This window comes from Indicator indicator, chromosome 1 (assembly GCF_027791375.1).
Source record: "Indicator indicator isolate 239-I01 chromosome 1, UM_Iind_1.1, whole genome shotgun sequence".
Lineage (NCBI taxonomy): Eukaryota > Metazoa > Chordata > Aves > Piciformes > Indicatoridae > Indicator > Indicator indicator.
The window spans coordinates 57,803,908-57,821,789 of NC_072010.1; the positions used below are offsets into that span (position 1 = coordinate 57,803,908).

Here is a 17,882-nt window from a genome sequence, read left to right on the forward strand (position 1 = left end):
CACAGATTCCATCTTCAAAAATAACTGAAGTGCTCTACTCCAAAAATAATTTAGCCAACATGCAATACTATTTTTTTTTAAATCCACATAAGAAACTCAGTTATTTTTGAATACCCATTATAAAAACCACCATCTATATTTATCTCAATTTTACATGTAGCAAATAAGAGTATTTAATATTATTTATCCCAATCAGTCATAACATGTATTTTATGAACAGCTATAACAGAATTCATTGCTTTGCAGACACACCAGTGAATAGGTTTCACAGTGATGACCTTTCCCCTAACATGAAAATTCAGACTGGAGTGGATGGGAATGTGAGAGAAAAGGCTCACATTTTTAATAGCTGTTTTTCACAGTTTATGTGAAAGGCACATACCATGCAGAGTGCCGAAGAGACAGAAAAGAGATCAGCATATTAAGTTCAAGAAAATTCCTAAATATCGTATGCACATAAAACAAACTTACATCATTCCAAATAGTTTCTCTAATTTAATTTCCTTTATACCTCACCTGTGTATACACAGTTGACACCAGATGAGTGGATATTTTTAACAGCTGTTTGCCTCCATCTACCCATTTAATTTCAGGACCAGAATGCTGCATGCACATATGTAGAGGAAAAGTAAAATAATGTCGCAGTATAGTAAAGCAAAACAAACTGTGTATATAGTACCACAAACAATACTTTAAAACAAAACAGAACAAAATAGGTTGAGGAAATGTGTGCAATGAATAAAGTCATAAAAAAAAGGAAATTATACAGGCAATATTACCAGAAGCATTCATGAATCTTAAATTGTTGCTGGTTTTTTTGAAGTCCCACAGTAGTTTCCTCACTGGCTAACAAAATTGCTTTTCTGTTAAGTCACAGATTTCACGTTTTCCCTGCAATTCTGCAAAGAAACTTCTGACTAGCGAGAAATATCTAGTAGTTTTCTGAGAAAAAACACAAGAATTTCCACAGAAACGGACAGTTTAAGTCTTAATATAGGCCACTGACAGGTAGCAGCCAGTGCTTCCTTCCCATCCCATTTCCAAAGAGCTGAGAACACTCAGCTGCCTGCCCTGATGATTAGTTAGGGGGAGATTTTACTGCTGGATCTACATTTAGTCACGCTGGTCTTAACCTTCTACCCACAGGCAATGAGCAGAGACAAACAGCAGAGGCATAAAGGATACACTTAAAATGTGAATAGATGGAAGATGTGAAGGAGATGATGGTTGGAAAGCTTACAGCAGACTTTAAAAAATAGAAGATGGTAGGAGGAGAGCAGCACATCTTGCTGTTGATTTTAGGCCTCTTCCTCCCAAATGAGTCAATTATGTCTCTGCATTTCATTCTCTTAGTCAAATCTCCTATCACATTTTACATTTTGCATCCTCCTCAATACAATTTTTTATTGCTACAATATTGCAAGCTTTCTGCTTTGAAAAATACAACCATAAATATTACTAGTGAAGTATAAAGATCACTGAAGTCAAGATGTGAGAATAAGACTTTCAGGAATAAAGGACTTACTGAAAGGAGATAGCATGAAATGCTAAAAAAAATTTAGTAAAGGACTTCAGATTATTTGCATATCTTCATAAAACTCAAAATAGTTTAATAAGTTACTGTAACTTCCAGTTAATTATTGCCTCCAAAAAAGAAAACTAGACAAACTTTATATTAAACATTCCCTAAGTACATCAGCTAAATAATAACAGAAATAAGAATTTAATTAAAAAAAAAAACAAAAAACAAAAAACAAAACAAACTATATTAGGGCAGGTTGATTCAAGTTATTGTAAAAGTCAGAAATAAGGTTTGTCTCCCATTTCTACTTCATTTTGTTTGATTCCTCTAAGTCAGATGGTCTTTTACAGAGCACTCCAACTATCGAAGAAAAAGAATTTTTACTAGAAAATTACTCAAATCTTACCACACAGGGGAATTACAACCAAACCTCTGTGTATGTATTTTGAAAGATTGGAGCAATTTTATATAACATACCTTTCCAACACCCACTTCTTGATAACTAAGATAGCCTGATGGAAGATTAGCTGACACTGGGATGTGTTGATCATTAGTCACAACTCTTCCATCTTTTATTAGAGGAAGCCAGGAATACCCAACTATGGAAGACGAAAGCAAGAACTTTAAATATGTTATGAATCATTACATAAACCCTTACAAAAGCCTTACTATACACTTCTGATATACTATCCATAAAACAAGCTATTACTCTAAGGGTCCAATGATTGAACTCAAGCTATTAGAACTTGAAAAACACATACAGTTGACAGACATTCTAAGACAACATTTTAAACATTTAAATTAAAAGAAATAATGAAATCTTTCAGACAGCACAATGTAATTAAAAAGCATTATATGGATCACAAAAATCACTGGTTACCAGTTCAGCAGACTTCCTAAAATCTCCCCAGAAGGTACTGAAAGCGAAGCATTAGCATACAAACCCTGTGTTTCAATAACATCCTTCTTCTTTGTGCTCCCTTTGCTTGAATTATCGCAGCTGACATGGTAGAAGGTGAATAACAAATGGTGCTTTTCATGTAACTGAGTGGGCAGCTCTATTTTAATCTGAAAGGCAAAGAATCACAACATCGCTAGAAGTCTTCAGGTAGAGTAGTGACATGCCTTACTGGCTGCACATTTAAAAAGCAATTTGAGGCTTTATATTATTTAAAACAAGATGAACAATCACACACAAAAAACTAAGAAAAATTTACTCACAGTGAAAAGGGGGGGGTGTGTGATTTAACCGAAATAATTACCAAGAACTTTGCAATCCTCAAATATTTTCTTCTATTTTTGAAACTTATGTAATAACTAAACCAGTAAAAGTTACCTTGGTGGAAAGGTAGCTTACCTCATCATAAAATTCTGGATTTTGATGATGATGTAAAACAGCAGCAAATGCACTTCTTGTAAATACTGGCCCACCTGGCCTACCATAGATACACTAATAATAGGAAAAACAAAACAATAACAGAAAAAAACCTTGTGATCACTCTTCACTCTGAGCTTAGAATCTGTTTCACCTAGGACCTGGAATAATTTAAATTGTCTTTAACATGTTCTTTTGCACAGACAGGAGATTATATAATCCATAGTCTGCAGTGTAGCAGAGCTGACTCTGTGATTCCACCTCAGAATTGCTATATATTTTTCTACACCTTTTCTTCCAGGCACCTCTTATATGCTGTTGTAGCTCATTAAAAAAAAAAAAAAAAAAATCACAGAGCTTACCTCTGCAGTTGATGTAAAGCTTTAACTTAAACTATTTGTCTTGTAGAGTAGACACAAGCCACCTCACCCTTGTTTGCAACTTCATTCTTAGAATTTTTGTTGATATCAAGAAATGAAACGCTCTAAGGGTTCTTTAGTATCAGAACCAAGCAAGTCATCTAGAATTTACTCTTACACCAAATGCAAAACAAGGACAGAAAGCTTTCATCCCAAACTAGATAAATTAACCCAAACACTACTAGATCCAGATTTGTTCAATACATTCATTAACGACCTGGATGAGGGGACTAAGTGTACCTTCAGCAAGTTCACTGATGATACAATACTGGGGGGTGGGGCATGGCCAACACCTTGTCAGGCTGTGCAGCCATCCAACAAGATCTGGACAGGCTGGAGAGCTGGGTAAAGGCAAACCTCATTAAGTTCAATAAGGACAAGTGCAAGGTCCCGAATCGGGGCGGAGTAACATCAGGCACCAGCACAGGTTAGGAAACGCCCTGCTGGAAAGCAGCTCCATGGAGAAAGACCTTGGAGTCCTTGTGGACAGCAAGTTCTCCATGGGACAACAATGTGCTCTTGTGGCCGAGAGAGACAATGGGATTCTGGGGTGCATCAAGTGTGTCTAGCAGGTCTAGGGAGGTTCTTCTACCTCTCTACTCTGCCCTGATGAGACCACACCTGGAATACTGTGTCCAGTTTTGGGCTCCCCAGTTCAAGAGAGACAGAGACCTGCTGGAGAGAATCCAAAAGAGAGCCTCGAGGATGATTAGGGGACTTGAGCATCTCCCCTACGAAGAGGGACTGAGATCCCTGGGGCTGTTTAGTCTTGAAAAGAGAAGACTGAGAGGGGATCTCATCCATGTCCATAAATATCTGAGGGGGTGGGTGTCAGGTGGAGGGGGCCAATCTCTTTTCAGTGGTGAACAGTAACAAGACAAGGAACAGTGGTTACAAACTTGAACATAGAAGGTTTCACCTCAGTATGAGGAGAATCTTCTTTACAGTGATGGTGATGGAGCACTGGAAGAGGCTGCCCAGAGAGGTTGTGGAGTCTCCTCTGGAGACTTTCAAATCCCACCTGGATGCATTCCTGTGTGGACTACCCTAAGTGATCCTGCTTTTGGCAGGGGGTTGAACTCTATCTCTGGCGGTCCCTTGAGCCTCTAACATTCTGTGATGCTGTGTTACTTAGCTAACTAATCACTACTTTATCAGTCACGAAAGTCAAGAGACTAACCTTTAAAGGCAACGAATCCTCTTCATCAGAATCCTTGAACTCAATGCATACTGCAATATTTCTAGCCTAAAGCAGGATTTAAAAACAAAACCCCAAATGCTTAATCATAAGGATCATTATAGAAATATAACATGTAATCAGTCTTAACCAAGCCTGAGAAAGAAGAACATAACACTTCTCCTGTACTCACCTTGGCAAAAGATTTTTGACTGTCATATTTCAAGTGCTTTGGATAAACATAAAGATGATTGTTGTAGATGGTGAAAGGCTGAGTATGTTTTGGTATACAGGGAACAAATTCCTCTATTTCAAACGTTATTAGTGTCTTCGTACTATTTTCAAATTGTTTCATGGGAATGTATGATGAGTTAACATAATCTGAAAATACATTAAAAAAAAATAAAAAACTGAAGAGAAAAAGCCTAAGTGTCCATCTAATAGTGTTTATTAATACTTACTTGGAAAATCTGGTGACACATTATCAATTGTAACATCCAGGTTTCCTAAAATAACAGGAAGTTTGGCCATCTTTTCAGGTCTACAGGAAAGGAAAAAAAAACAACCAAAACTCTAAGTCAGTTTTCCGTTTAGCCTATCACATGCCAGAAAAAAGAGATAATAGGAAACAGAGGCAAAAGTAATATCCTGAAATAGGAGTATGAAATATGTATGACTGATCTGATCTTGGTTTTTTGCCTAGATTCACAGTTTTCCTCTCCTTTACATTCTCAAAAACAAAGGGGAAAAAAACTCTGAAAATCAGTAAAGTTTTACTCACTAGTGTGGAAAAGATTAATACAAAGCACGATGTTTTTCCTACCTTAAATCAAAATGAAAAATTTTGTTAAAGATACATATTGTTTGCCATATAACTCATTATCATTTGCAGCAAAGAGGGGACATACAAGTTAGTTTTTTAAATCTCAATGGCCAGTGACAAGAATTTATTGTACATGGGGTCAACTTGGAAGAAAACCAATGATACTTCTACTCTAATTTTTTTCTACCTCCTCCTTTTCTAGAGTAATAACTCACAATGTAAAATATTTACTAGTAACTAGCCCACTATGAAATATCTTAGATGTTTATCAGGTCGCTAATTCAGAAATTAAATTGTAATTAGGATCATTTTCCATGTTAAAACACCAGTGCAGCACCTTTTATTAGCAAAATTAGTAGCATGATTTTTTTAAGTTATTGCAGAGGTAATGGATGAAAGATTTTCCCAAAATGCAATTCCATGTGTGAAGCAAACAACTTTTTCTGGTTCAAGTCTGGATTCTAATTCAAATAGCTAAGTCTTAGACACTATAACCTCTTTCTTACTAAAATTCCTGTCATATACTGTATATATGACTCCACAAACAGGATGTTGAAATAACCAAAAGCATTTCCTTAATTCACAATGTGATGTGTCAGGCTAATCTACTACATTAGTTTCAGTTTTCGTATTATTATTTATGGCAAAGCGTATCAGTACACATCAATTCAAATGGTGTATAAATGTCACTGAAACTTTAAGCAGCTTGCTAAATGCAATTAAAGATATATGCAATTAAAAGATATATTACAAATCCCCTTATTAGATTCTATTAGATTCAGAAAAAATGTAGCCCAAGCCTTTTGCCATTAGGTATCATTCAAATTAATACAACTACATCAACAGAGTACCATAACAGAAATGGAATTTATAGAACTTCTGTATTTGAAGTGTAAAATGCATAAATATCTACATCAAAAGACTAGATGCTCCAGTTCAAGACCATAGGAAAGAATGATGGGGCTTGCAGTTCATTTGGTTTTGTTGTGGTTTCTTTGGATTTTTTTGTTTTAAAGTGGGAAAATTCAACTTACTTCCTGAAATCTGCTAACAATTTCAGCATGTCTTCATTTGAAAGTTTATTACTGTCTTGTCTGAAGAGAGGAGAAAATCTTGCATTTTTGTCCAGGGTTCCTGAGGCATCTTTAAATAGTGTCCTGAAAGTCAAAATCTTGTATTTCAGATGAGTTTATGAAAGTGCTGAAATTCACTTCAGGAAATTTATTATAAATTAAAATATACTGCAGCATCCTTGCATCCTTCATTTTAATCATTTAATAATTCTTATCAGTGTGGGTGACTGTTAATGTATAGATAGCTCAGTAACAGATCAAGTGTGAACCACTGACAGTAGAAAACAGTTAGCAATATTGAACAGTTTGAATAAAAATATAATGGATGTTTCTAACTTTTTTGCTACTATTGAGATGAAGCATAAGTTTGTCATGAAACAAACTGAAAGTAAAACAAGAAATATTTTTAGATAGCACATTATGTTTTACAAGAAGTGTGATTCACAAAATAATTTTAAAGAAAGTTAGAAAAAAAAAAAACCCAGAGCTTGACAAGATCTCTCTTTACCTAGCTGCCCAGGCAAAAGGCATCCTATATTGACCTAATCTCTGGCATGCCTGCTTAGCATTCTTCAAAACTTTCAGTGCAACCTGCAAGAGACATAAGAAGTAATCATGTTTTAAAAGGCACATTTTTCTCATCATTAGTACACAAGAAAAAAAATTCATGTATTAACATTAATGTGAATTGGAAAAATCTTCTTTAGAAGATCAATTCTAAGTATGTGAATTAAAGATAAATGAGAATATCTCTTTAACAATTAATTTCAGGTTAACCAGGGCCTACTGATTTCACAGCACTTCATGGGTGAAAACACAGAGCATCTATATTCCAAATAATACATACATAATTAAGCAACAAATCTTGTGTTACAGGTACACACACATCATAGAGAGGAGTTGTAGCAAGATCACATGGACAATCCTAAGTATGGACATTGCAACACTTTTTTCATTGAAACATCACATTTGTGGTTTTGTTAGCTTTTCAGTGAACAAACAATTCCATTATATAGAACCAAAATGCATCAGAGCTAGAAACCCAACAGTCTGAAATATTCAACACCACGCTGAAACACTTAAGCTCAAGTAGAAGCTCCTGACAGAGCAGTGGGCCTCTCTTTAAAACAAAACAAAAAAAAAAAAAAAACAACCCACACTTTCTCATAGTGAATCATATAATCACTTTGGTTAAAAAAGACCTTAAGGTGCCTACACAGGGCAAAATTGTTTGTCAGAGGAAGAAAACTACAGAGTAAACCTGCCTGAGTATTATCCCTGACCTATGCTGTAGATGTTACGACACCTTGAAGAGCTGTTTCTATTAGTGTGTTGTTTGAGCCAACTTCTCCATTATCCTTTCTCATAAAAGAGGGAAAATTGCACTCAAAGGCATAAAACTTGAGTAAGTAATCATCACTAATTCACTCAATGTATTCAGTGTTCAAGGGGACAAGTCATCTCTAAGCTATAGAATTTGCTGCTTCCGTTTTCCTTTATCCAAAACGCTAAATCTGTAGGGATATAGAACCTGCTCATTGCACTGACATACACGAAGGTCTATAAAGCTGGTACTGTTCTGTTTTGCTTCAAATACACTGTTATCCTAGAGAACAAAAACTGCAGTGGGGCAGGGAGGGAATAGAAGTAATCAAACGAAGTGTCCAGCTGTATAAAATTATAACCAAATGAATACCAGAAATGGACAGCGTAAGTTAATATAACCATGAATGTTCCTCTTGGAGTACAGGGCAACACAAGCCTAGCACTCAGCATCAAATTTGGGAGCACTTGGACTTAATTAACCTTCCCATGTGGCTCAGGCCCAAGAGCAGAAAAACCAGTTACTCAGTAACTGTCAACACACTTCAAACTCCTAAAATATGCAGTTTTCCAATGATAGCTGAAAAATAATCTCAAGTATTCCTGGAAAAGCAAATCAGTAGTCTGATCTATATTAAGATCGAGTGACAAATAGAGGTTTTTTTACATGTAACTTAGCGTCGGTAGGAAAGCACACTGTTCCTCTGCAGAGACTGAAAGTTAACCCATCCTTCTGCCCTTTCACTGGCTGAAAACACGAAGAATGACAAGAGTAGCTGACAATCCTTACGATAAAAACCCAACACCTTTTCCCCTACTATCTTGGTCCAATTATTTAAGCACAACTGTAAGCCAACAAAATTAAAAATGCTTTCTTGAGTGACAGACAAGCAGCACTAACTGACAGAGTTTCTTGAGGATGTTTCAGAAAGCATTAAAATGTTAGGTCATCCTAGACTCCTGTAGACTTAAGATGTTTCAGTTATTTGGAGTTCTATCAGGGCTACAAAGCATTTTATCCATAAAAACAGAGGGTTAATGAGCAAAATGGTTCTGAAGGAAAAAAAAACAAGCAGGAAGATAAAGTTACAGTAAACTATGGTCACCAAAAAAAGGACAGAAAACTCAGCAATGACATAATGAATAGGCTGCATTAGCTAAGAGACACATACAGTTAATTTCTCACTTATACTTAACATTTCTTTATTCAACGATTTTCAACTCAACTTTCACATTGAAGTTGAGTATTCTTCCGTCATATCAGTTTACTTAAAGCCATTATAAAAGCTACAGATTATGTTATCATTATTAAAAAGTGTTTTCTAATAATGCATCATACAATCTATAATGTTTCCATTCATAACAGTTACTAGGAAAAACAACAACTTAAACCAAATCATGCAGTTATCTGAATTTTCTATAAAAGAACTAAGCTTTTCATTGATGTGCCTTAATTTCCAATCAACCCATCATGCCTTGGCACCTTTTCCATGCTACAAAAGAATAGAATGTACCTTTGATGAATCCGAACTTTTCATATATGGTTCAGCACAATGGGCAATACTTCCCTGTAATACTTTTTCTATTCTAGCCACAAGGAAGATGTCAGTATGAGGACATGTGACAGAGAATATTCCCTAGGAAAAAAGAATTAATAAATTAAGAGAAAAATGCACACACACTTTACATAATAGAAAGTTATCTAAAGGATACAGGAAAACTCCCTACTTGCATCCAAAATCCTACTAATCCTGCAAGTTAGTAGTTCTTACCTGCTTTGGATATTGTAATACAGTTTCATAAACGTCTTGAATTCTATGTAAACTATCAGCACTGCCATTCATCATCTGTTGAGATGCACTTGACAACATGTGCCTTACTGAGGCATGGTTCAAATCAACATGGAAATCTGCTGAAATCTTCCGGTTGTTTTTAATATCAAATAGTGATAATGTGATAAAGAAGGGTTCTACCTAGACATTTGAAAAAAAATAATTAAGTGTCATTGCTGGCATCGATATGACTCCAAAAAATGTGTATGGAGACAAAATTAATAGCAGTTTTATAAACACTTATACACAGTCATCATTCCAGATATTTTTGACAAGGTGTAAAAAACAGTAAAAGGAAAATTCCACTTTCTACAACACAAGATTAGTAGCAAAGTTACTTTTCATAGGACTTCGGTTCTAATTTTGCTTTAAAGGAGTAGAAAAGTCCCTACAATATAAGTTTTGCAATCACAGAAAGGAATTCTTGCCATTAACAATGGTGCCAGCAAAATATTAAGATACTCATTACAATATTAAGAGGAAACAACTAGACGAATTATTTACATTTGTTGTTGGTCCTTCTTCATTTTCTGCAACGCAGCTTTGCAAATTAAAAGATAAATCATTACATTTAACAAGAATTTTTTTTCCAAATTTCTCTTCAAATGGCTTCAGTTCTGGTTCAATACCAGAAAAGTCAAGTTTCTATAAAAAGAGAAAAGAAAAACTAAGGTAAGTTGTTTCTGATCTCAAAAGGACCAACAGAAAATAAAATAACGTGCTTCCTTTTATAAAGTCTAACCTGGGCATCTGGATCCAAGACAAAAAGTTTAACTCTGCTTTCACTTTTCAACTTCATTTCTGCTTCTCTGGTACTCTGTAAAAAAACAAAAAAAAAACCCCAAAAAAAAGGGCTTCGCATCACATAAGTGAAAGTGTTTTCAAACTCATTCTTTTTCCTGATGTTCAAATATTTGCATGTTTTTAATTCACACAATCTTCTCTCCATAAATGAGCTTTGCAACTTCTTAGTTTAAATTGCTCCACCACATCCGAACAGAAAGTTAGAGGAGACTCTCACTCTTCTCTAAAGAAGACTCTTCTCTAAAGGCTTTTCCACATCTCAAAACACAAAAATGTGCATCAGCAACATGTAATATTCCAAGCTCATGTAACCTTACAAACTATACTCCTGAATAGCTCATATATTATTTAAGGAGGCAAAGTGCTAAGTAACTTCCATAACACTATTTTATCTTTTTTTTTTTTAATTAACTAAAAATAAAGAAAAGAAGAAGTAATGTTTAGGTTAAAGGTAGAATTATGCTGAGACCATAGAATTACTCAGGAAACAACAGGTTACCCTAAATTAAGAAACACCATCAGAGCTCTTTTTCTTTTTCCTTCTTTTTGTGGTTTTGGTTGGTTGGTTGGGGTTTTTTTTGGTGGTGCGGTTTTGGGGGTTTTTTGTTTGGACTTCTTGTTTGTTGGGGTTTTTTTTGCGGTGGGTGGGAGAGTTGAGGTTTTGGTTTTCGTTTAGTGGGTTTTTCTCTTCAACTCTACTGCCAAAGTGGTTTTCCTGTGGGTTGAAGGAAAAAAAAAACCCAAAATTTCCAAAATTACTTTGCAGAGTACACTGTACGCTGATCTTGCCTATGATTTCTGGGTCCCTACCAACTAACAGTAAAACAAAACCAAAGTGGAACATAATATAATGTGAAAACTGATGGTACGTATAGGTTGTTTTTTCAAAAAAAGGTATTATTTAGAGAGTGTTCCAGGATTTTTAAAGTCACAGGACATGACAAATGGACATCTGCATGCACCAAAATTACACATGTAGGAGAGCTGCCATACCCAAAGTAGCAGCTGGCTAAACAGGGATAGAAAGTATTGCATTGCAAAGAGGGGTCTAATTTTGGATCAGTTAAAAGAAGTTACCAATCCAAAATGTTCTTTACTGACCATCAGCTGGATGTGACCTACTGTGTACATCTGCTTTGCTGGAGGTTGAAGAAACTCCAACTATGTCTCAAGAGAAAAAAAAATATCCAAAACAAAACTCTTAAGTTTGAAGCGCTCAAATCCAATTTAAGGTTGGAAATAATAAAATGAAAGAATTCGACTTAAGGGACACATCACAGAGGATGAACTTCTGAGATGTGATTTGGAGTATAAATGCTCTAATGGATTTCGTTTACTTTTCATTGTTATCTTTAACACACACAGACACAGAGGAGAAAAGACAAGAGCAGACGTGAAAGAGACAACCCAGACACTCGCTATCAGCAGAGTATAGGCTGCTCTTTAACAGCTGGCATGATTGAGAAATACAGGACTAACCAGCAAAGAAGTTTAAAGATGGCTAGAAGGTTGCATGTGTGTTTTGGAAAGGGAATAGTCAGCAGCAAGAACTGAGATGAAGATGATCTGGTCTTAGGAGCAAGATAGAAAACATTTCAGTTAAAACATCTTGAATAGTTTTAGATTCTTTGGTGTCTTGTGCACTAAAGACAAGACAAAAATATGCATTTTTGGCTGACAGATCAAGGGCAATCAGTCAGAGGTCAGGAACTGAAAATGTATGTGTTCAACAAACCCTGTCTACAGCACAGCAGTGACTCTGTAATTCCATTTCCTCATCTGCAAATCTGGTACAGTATTCTCCTACCTTGAGGAATACTAGGAACCGTAATGGTTAAGGAGGCACTTAAACACACTGATCATGACAGCCACAGTTATTTAAGGTAGCGGTCTAATTTATTTTCTCTGAAGATTAAAAAAAAAAAACCAAACAAAACCAACAATAAAAAAACTCCCAAAGCAACCAAAAAACTCCAGCAAAACCCAAAACCCATACATTCACTGTCAGTACTTAAGTTACAGACAAAAGGAACATGAACTAGGGACGACAAACTGACATATATGTGTACATATCTCTGTATTGAAGCACACCATACAGTCTTGCTTACTTTATGTTATAAACTAACAGCTATTGATAGAAAAATAAAAGCTGGACATGTACTCAACAAGGGTTAAACCTTTCCTAGGAAGACTGTTTTTCCCCCTATTGTCAGGTGCTCCACAATTACCCCTGAAGGAATTTCTGTGTAAGGATATGAGGTCAGCTATTGCAAAAATCTCCTCCAAGAACCAACAAAAAAGAAGGCTCAATGCCTTTTAAGTCTTCACAAGACTTAAAAAGAAAGAAAGAATAAAACACAAATAAATCCTCAAAACAAACAGCATTTTATATAATCACGTTAAGGCACAAAGAGTGCAATAATGCAAATGGTCAGATTTTTCCCTGTAATTCTCAGGGTAAAGAGGCTAGAAAAATACATTAGAGCAAATTATCTTGAAAGCTAATATTTAGTGAAGACAAACTAGAATGGGAAAACCTAAATACTCTGGAAGGAAGCAGAAACTTAAATAGATTATAGACACAGGAGGAAAAAAAAGCCAGTATTTAGAGTTGAGGAAAATAACATGCTAGAAAAACAGCTAGCCTAAAGAGCTGCATGTCTCTGATCAGAAGGTTATGGAAACAGGAAGCAGCCTTTGTAGTACTAAATCTATATGCAGGTGCTGCAGTCCTGAATACAAGTTCCTTGTGGAAGTCCAGGGAACCAAAGAGTGACTGACTATAAAGGAAGAAAAATCTTCTATACAATAAGAGCATCTCACTTTATATTTGTTTCTGAAATAAATTCTCATAGCCCCATCTAAGTATGCTGTTTGATGCTTACAGCTCTTCCAAGGAAAAACTGATTATATACATACATCAGAATTCAAATCAATTTCCAATTACAGTTCTGTTACATTATCACGTAATAGCTTTTTTGTGTACATGTGCTAAGTTAATTACAAAGCAGTAACAGAAAGAATTAAGTCAGCCAACCAGTTTGAGTGCTAAAAGCCTGTTAATGCGTTCTGAATCTTTTGCTATGTTAGCTACTGTAATAGATAGACTTTTACTGTGTATTCTCAGCTTAAAAGCCACATTCCCTTCAGGAGTAGTTACCAGGTCAGAGAGATCTTCAGAAAAAAAAGGGGACAACACTCCAGAGCATGGTCAGGCAGAAAAGTTTTAAGACTGCAGGCTATGCCCACAGAGAACAGAAGAGTTAGGAAGTCATGGGGAGTTTAGATTTTGCAACTTCAATAGAAAAAGATCACCAGCTCCAGTACTTAGGTGATTTGACTAAAATTTCTCCTTTGGAAAACTCTCAAAGCTTATTGCAACCACAAGGCACTAATTTAACAGAAAGAAGTCTGCAAATGGGCTGAGGAAGACACTATTTCTATGGCAACACAGGAAGTACTCATGAACTTACCAGCTTGTTACAAACTCAAGCACCTTAAGATACCTTCACATTATCACTGCTATTAAGCTCCTGTGCCTTCTAACTATAAAAATAAAACTTTACTTTAGCACAGCTAGATTTTCATATAAATAGAACAGAACTTATCTGAATGCAATAAAACAATATAAAACATGCAAAATAAAACAAACTAACAAAACATGTTGCTTTTAAATGGCATGTCAAGATTTATATAACGAACTTGAAGACAGTAATTAGCTTGCTTCCAAAAACAGCAAATGAAGAAACTCAATAACCACATCCATTCACAGAAGAGTTTCTAAGCTTTCAAATTACCACAAACTGATTGGAAGCTTTACCTATACCTTACCTTTACTAAAAGTTCATCTAACTTATGTTTAGTACTTCACATGCTGAGTTGGCATTTACAATATGTATTACCTTTGCAATTTCAGGATAGTAGTTATCAAAGCTACTTGATGAGCTCTCCAGTTTGCTTTGTTCATCATCTGAAATCATAAAGCCACATTAAAAGAAAATTTAAAACTCAACCAAACAAAAAACCCCAGGCTAGTTACAAAACCCCGTAGCAAAAATTATTAGATTTCTGAATTTTAAAATTATTTTTAATTCCTATCTCCTCAAAAATTATGATTATTAACATAAACAGGTTGTGGACAACTTCATTTCATTTCGATACAATGAATTCTTGCAGGACATAACCAGTTACATAAAATGGTGAAGTGGCAGTTATTTCTAATCTCAGCTAGAAAATAATTTTAATTTGAGGAACTGAATAAGGGAAGGAGATACTCAAAGCACAAATTTACTTGACTCTTTTCACCATGCATTGTAACTTGATTTCAAAACAAGTTCCCTTTGTTCATTAGATTCTCAGCTCTACTCTCCAACGGTTACTGGATTTACAAAGGAACCATTGAGTTAGCTATAAGCATTTTGCATTCTAAATTCAATGGGGACCACTGACTAAAATATCAGCTACAGGCTTCTCTTTTTCCGATTTGCTTTAACTTCAAACATCATGTTACATTCCAGCAATCTTCACCAAAGACTGTGATAGATTTTAAACATCAATGACCTCTTTTGGTATATTGTGCTATGCATAAGCAAAACAATCTTTTATAACCTCTTCAGGATCTTCTGAGTATGCATTACATTTGGTTTCATACCAGCTGCCCTGACCATCCACGCTCAAGAGGAAACACGCACAAGAGGGCATCTAGAGTATCATTTTGTCACCAAACTACCAGTTATATCTATGTCACATTCCTTACACAGAACTGCCTTACCTATTCTTAAAGGCCTCCAACAGAAAAAATTCTACACCCAAGCAATCTATTTCAGTACTTAAGGGAAATATTTATGGTCAAGGGAGCTACATCTAAATTTAAGTCACTCTCTGCAACCACAGTTCCTTACTCTTACCTACAATGGCCACAGAACAGATCATTCCATTTTCAGCAGCATTTTACACATTTCACAATTAGTTCCTGTGTTTTCTTTTTTCCTTAAACTGCCTCCATCCTCATTTTTCATTGTGAATTCTATTTTTCTAGAATTCCTTAGGCTCATTATATCATCATAGAATCAGTCAGGGTTGGAAGGGACCACAAGGATCATCTAGTTCCAACCCCCCTGCCATGGGCAGGGACACCTCACACTACATCAGGCTGGCCAGAGCCTCATCCAGCCTGGCCTTAAAAACCTCCAGGGATGGGGCCTCAACCACCTCCCTGGACAACCCATTCCAGGCTCTCACCACTCTCATGGGGAAGAACTTCCTCACATCCAGTCTGAATCTACCCACTTCCAGCTTTATTCCATTCCCCCTAGTCCTATCACTACCTGATAGCCTAAAAAGTCCCTCCCCAGCTTTCCTGTAGGCCCCCTTCAGATACCGGAAGGCCACAATAATGTCACCTCAGAGCCTTCCCTTCTCCAGACTGAACAGCCCCAACTCTGATTTCAGTCTGTCTCTTCTGGAATTAACTCTCAACTGGAATCAATACAGAACAGTGCCGTTTTAATGCCAAAAGGTCAAAACCCTCAGCAGTTCAGACAGTGAAAAAGCCTGTAATATTTATGACCAAAGGAAACAAAAAAAAAAATTAGCTACAGTAAAACCTTTTGGTCCAAAGGCATGTATGCAGACTTTGTCACATAATGGTATTATCATCACTACAAACCTTGCTTACCTTCATGAGACTCTCCATTTCTTTTTTCTTGCATTGCTGCCTCAAAATTAAGCTGAAGGATTTTGTTTAGAGTGTTTATCCATTCTTCCATTTCAAGTTCGCTATCTGCAGCTAAAAGGTAACTACTTTTGTCTTGCATCTTCAGCTCAAATGCAAAACGTCTGACTTTATTGTTCTGTAACAAAATAAAAGATCTTTATGCTACCTTTCATGCTGTCTACTCACAAAGGAAGTTATGTGTACTTCATATCTTTTAGCAAAAACAGTTTGATATTTTGAAAAGTGCATTACAATTACATTATTTGCTCTCTTGTATTTGACCCTTTCAAGTTATTTGTAGCGCTGCAACAAGTAGGTAGGTAACAGCCCTCTTCCCAGTTTTCTCTCATTGTTCCACTTGTAATCATCTTTTAAAAACAAAAAATCCAATTTCCAAACATCAAGTCCTCATGTATTCAGATCATCTAAAAGTGAAGCTAACCAAGATCTACTGATTTAATAAAGCATGAAGTTCCACTAGTATTTGAACGAGACTCATTTACACAGTGGCTAGGGTCCTTATAATTATTTAATTTTCTCTTACATAAATGGAAGCGAAATTTCTACTGTGTAGAGATCGCTTTTTCCCCAATATGAGTTTCTAGATGCTAATACAACACCAATAAAAAGTAACAGTAGAATAATGAATAAAATTAGATGAGCCAGAGAGGATACAGTACATAACACAAAATAATATAAAAGCACATATCTGGAATAGGACCATTATATATAAGATTTTATAGTTCAAAATCTCATTTATTTACCTGTCACTAAAAATTCAAGTGAGGAAAATGGTTATTTCCCAACCTCTTTAATGTAGCCATTGAATGACTTTTTGGCTTCACAGAAGTGAGCACTGACTGACTTTGGTTGATCCATAACCTGCCTCAATTTTCTAGATGCCAAGATGAACACTGATGGTACTGTACAGTACAATATGGCATTCAAGACACAAGCCAACTATAAAATCTAAGGATACAAAATACAGTTTTAAATAGTATTAGCCCAAAATCTTCCTTGCTACAGAATAGAGAAACAGTAACAAAAAATAAGTAAGAAGCTTCTGACAGGGTGTGAAGAAATTTCAGGTTACTCCAACTACGGAATAGAAAACATGCAACAGTACTTAATGAAGAGTTTAGGAAAAAAGGGATTTTCAGGATTAAAAAAAACAGAATCACAGAGTGGCTAAAGGTTGGAAGTGGCCTCTGAAGGCCATCTAGTCCAGTCTCTCTGTTCAAGCAGAGCCACTCAGAGACAGCTGGCCTAGTACCACGCTCATGCAGCTTTTGAGTATCTCCAGAGATGGAAATTCCATAACCTTGCTTGAACCTGTGCCAGTTCTTGGTCATGCTCACAGCGACAGTGTTTCCCGATGTTCAGAGGGAACCTTTTGTGTTTTATTTTGTTCCCATTGCCTCTGTTCTTGGCACTGAATACCACTGAGAAGAGCCTGGCTCTGTCCTCTTTGTACCACAGAATGTTAGGAGTTGAAAGGGACCTCAAAAGATCGTCTAGTCCAACCCCCCTGCCAGAGCAGGATCACCTAGACATGATCACACAAGAACACATCCAGGTGGGTTTTGAATATCTGCAGAGAGGGAGACTCCCTTCAAGTATTTATAAATATTGATCCCCCTGAGCCTTCTTCTCTCCAAGCTGAACAGTCCCAGCAATCTCACCTTCTCCTCACAGAACAGATGCTCCATCCTCCGTTACTTTATTATCTTCACAGCCCTTCACTGGATTCTCTCCAGTATGTCCATGTCACTCTTTTACTAGAGAGCCCAGAAGAGGGGCTTTCAGGTGAAGCCTCAT

General features: G+C 36.1%; 1 protein-coding gene across 9 annotated transcripts in view; it reads right to left on the reverse strand.

Moving 5' to 3' along the window:
- DOCK9 (dedicator of cytokinesis 9) overlaps positions 1-17,882 on the reverse strand; it is a 113,170-nt gene that overhangs the window by 63,141 nt on the left and 32,147 nt on the right. For all 9 annotated transcript variants that reach the window (XM_054390377.1, XM_054390385.1, XM_054390393.1 and 6 more), the window contains exons 8-22: positions 16,026-16,200; positions 14,251-14,318; positions 10,287-10,361; positions 10,049-10,189; positions 9,485-9,685; positions 9,227-9,349; positions 6,898-6,980; positions 6,351-6,473; positions 4,955-5,034; positions 4,687-4,874; positions 4,497-4,562; positions 2,880-2,972; positions 2,467-2,590; positions 2,000-2,121; positions 517-603 (exon numbers count right to left, since the gene is read on the reverse strand). In XM_054390377.1, coding sequence (XP_054246352.1) covers positions 517-603; positions 2,000-2,121; positions 2,467-2,590; positions 2,880-2,972; positions 4,497-4,562; positions 4,687-4,874; positions 4,955-5,034; positions 6,351-6,473; positions 6,898-6,980; positions 9,227-9,349; positions 9,485-9,685; positions 10,049-10,189; positions 10,287-10,361; positions 14,251-14,318; positions 16,026-16,200 — 1,749 coding nt within the window. The remainder of the gene's footprint in view (positions 1-516; positions 604-1,999; positions 2,122-2,466; positions 2,591-2,879; positions 2,973-4,496; positions 4,563-4,686; positions 4,875-4,954; positions 5,035-6,350; positions 6,474-6,897; positions 6,981-9,226; positions 9,350-9,484; positions 9,686-10,048; positions 10,190-10,286; positions 10,362-14,250; positions 14,319-16,025; positions 16,201-17,882) is intronic.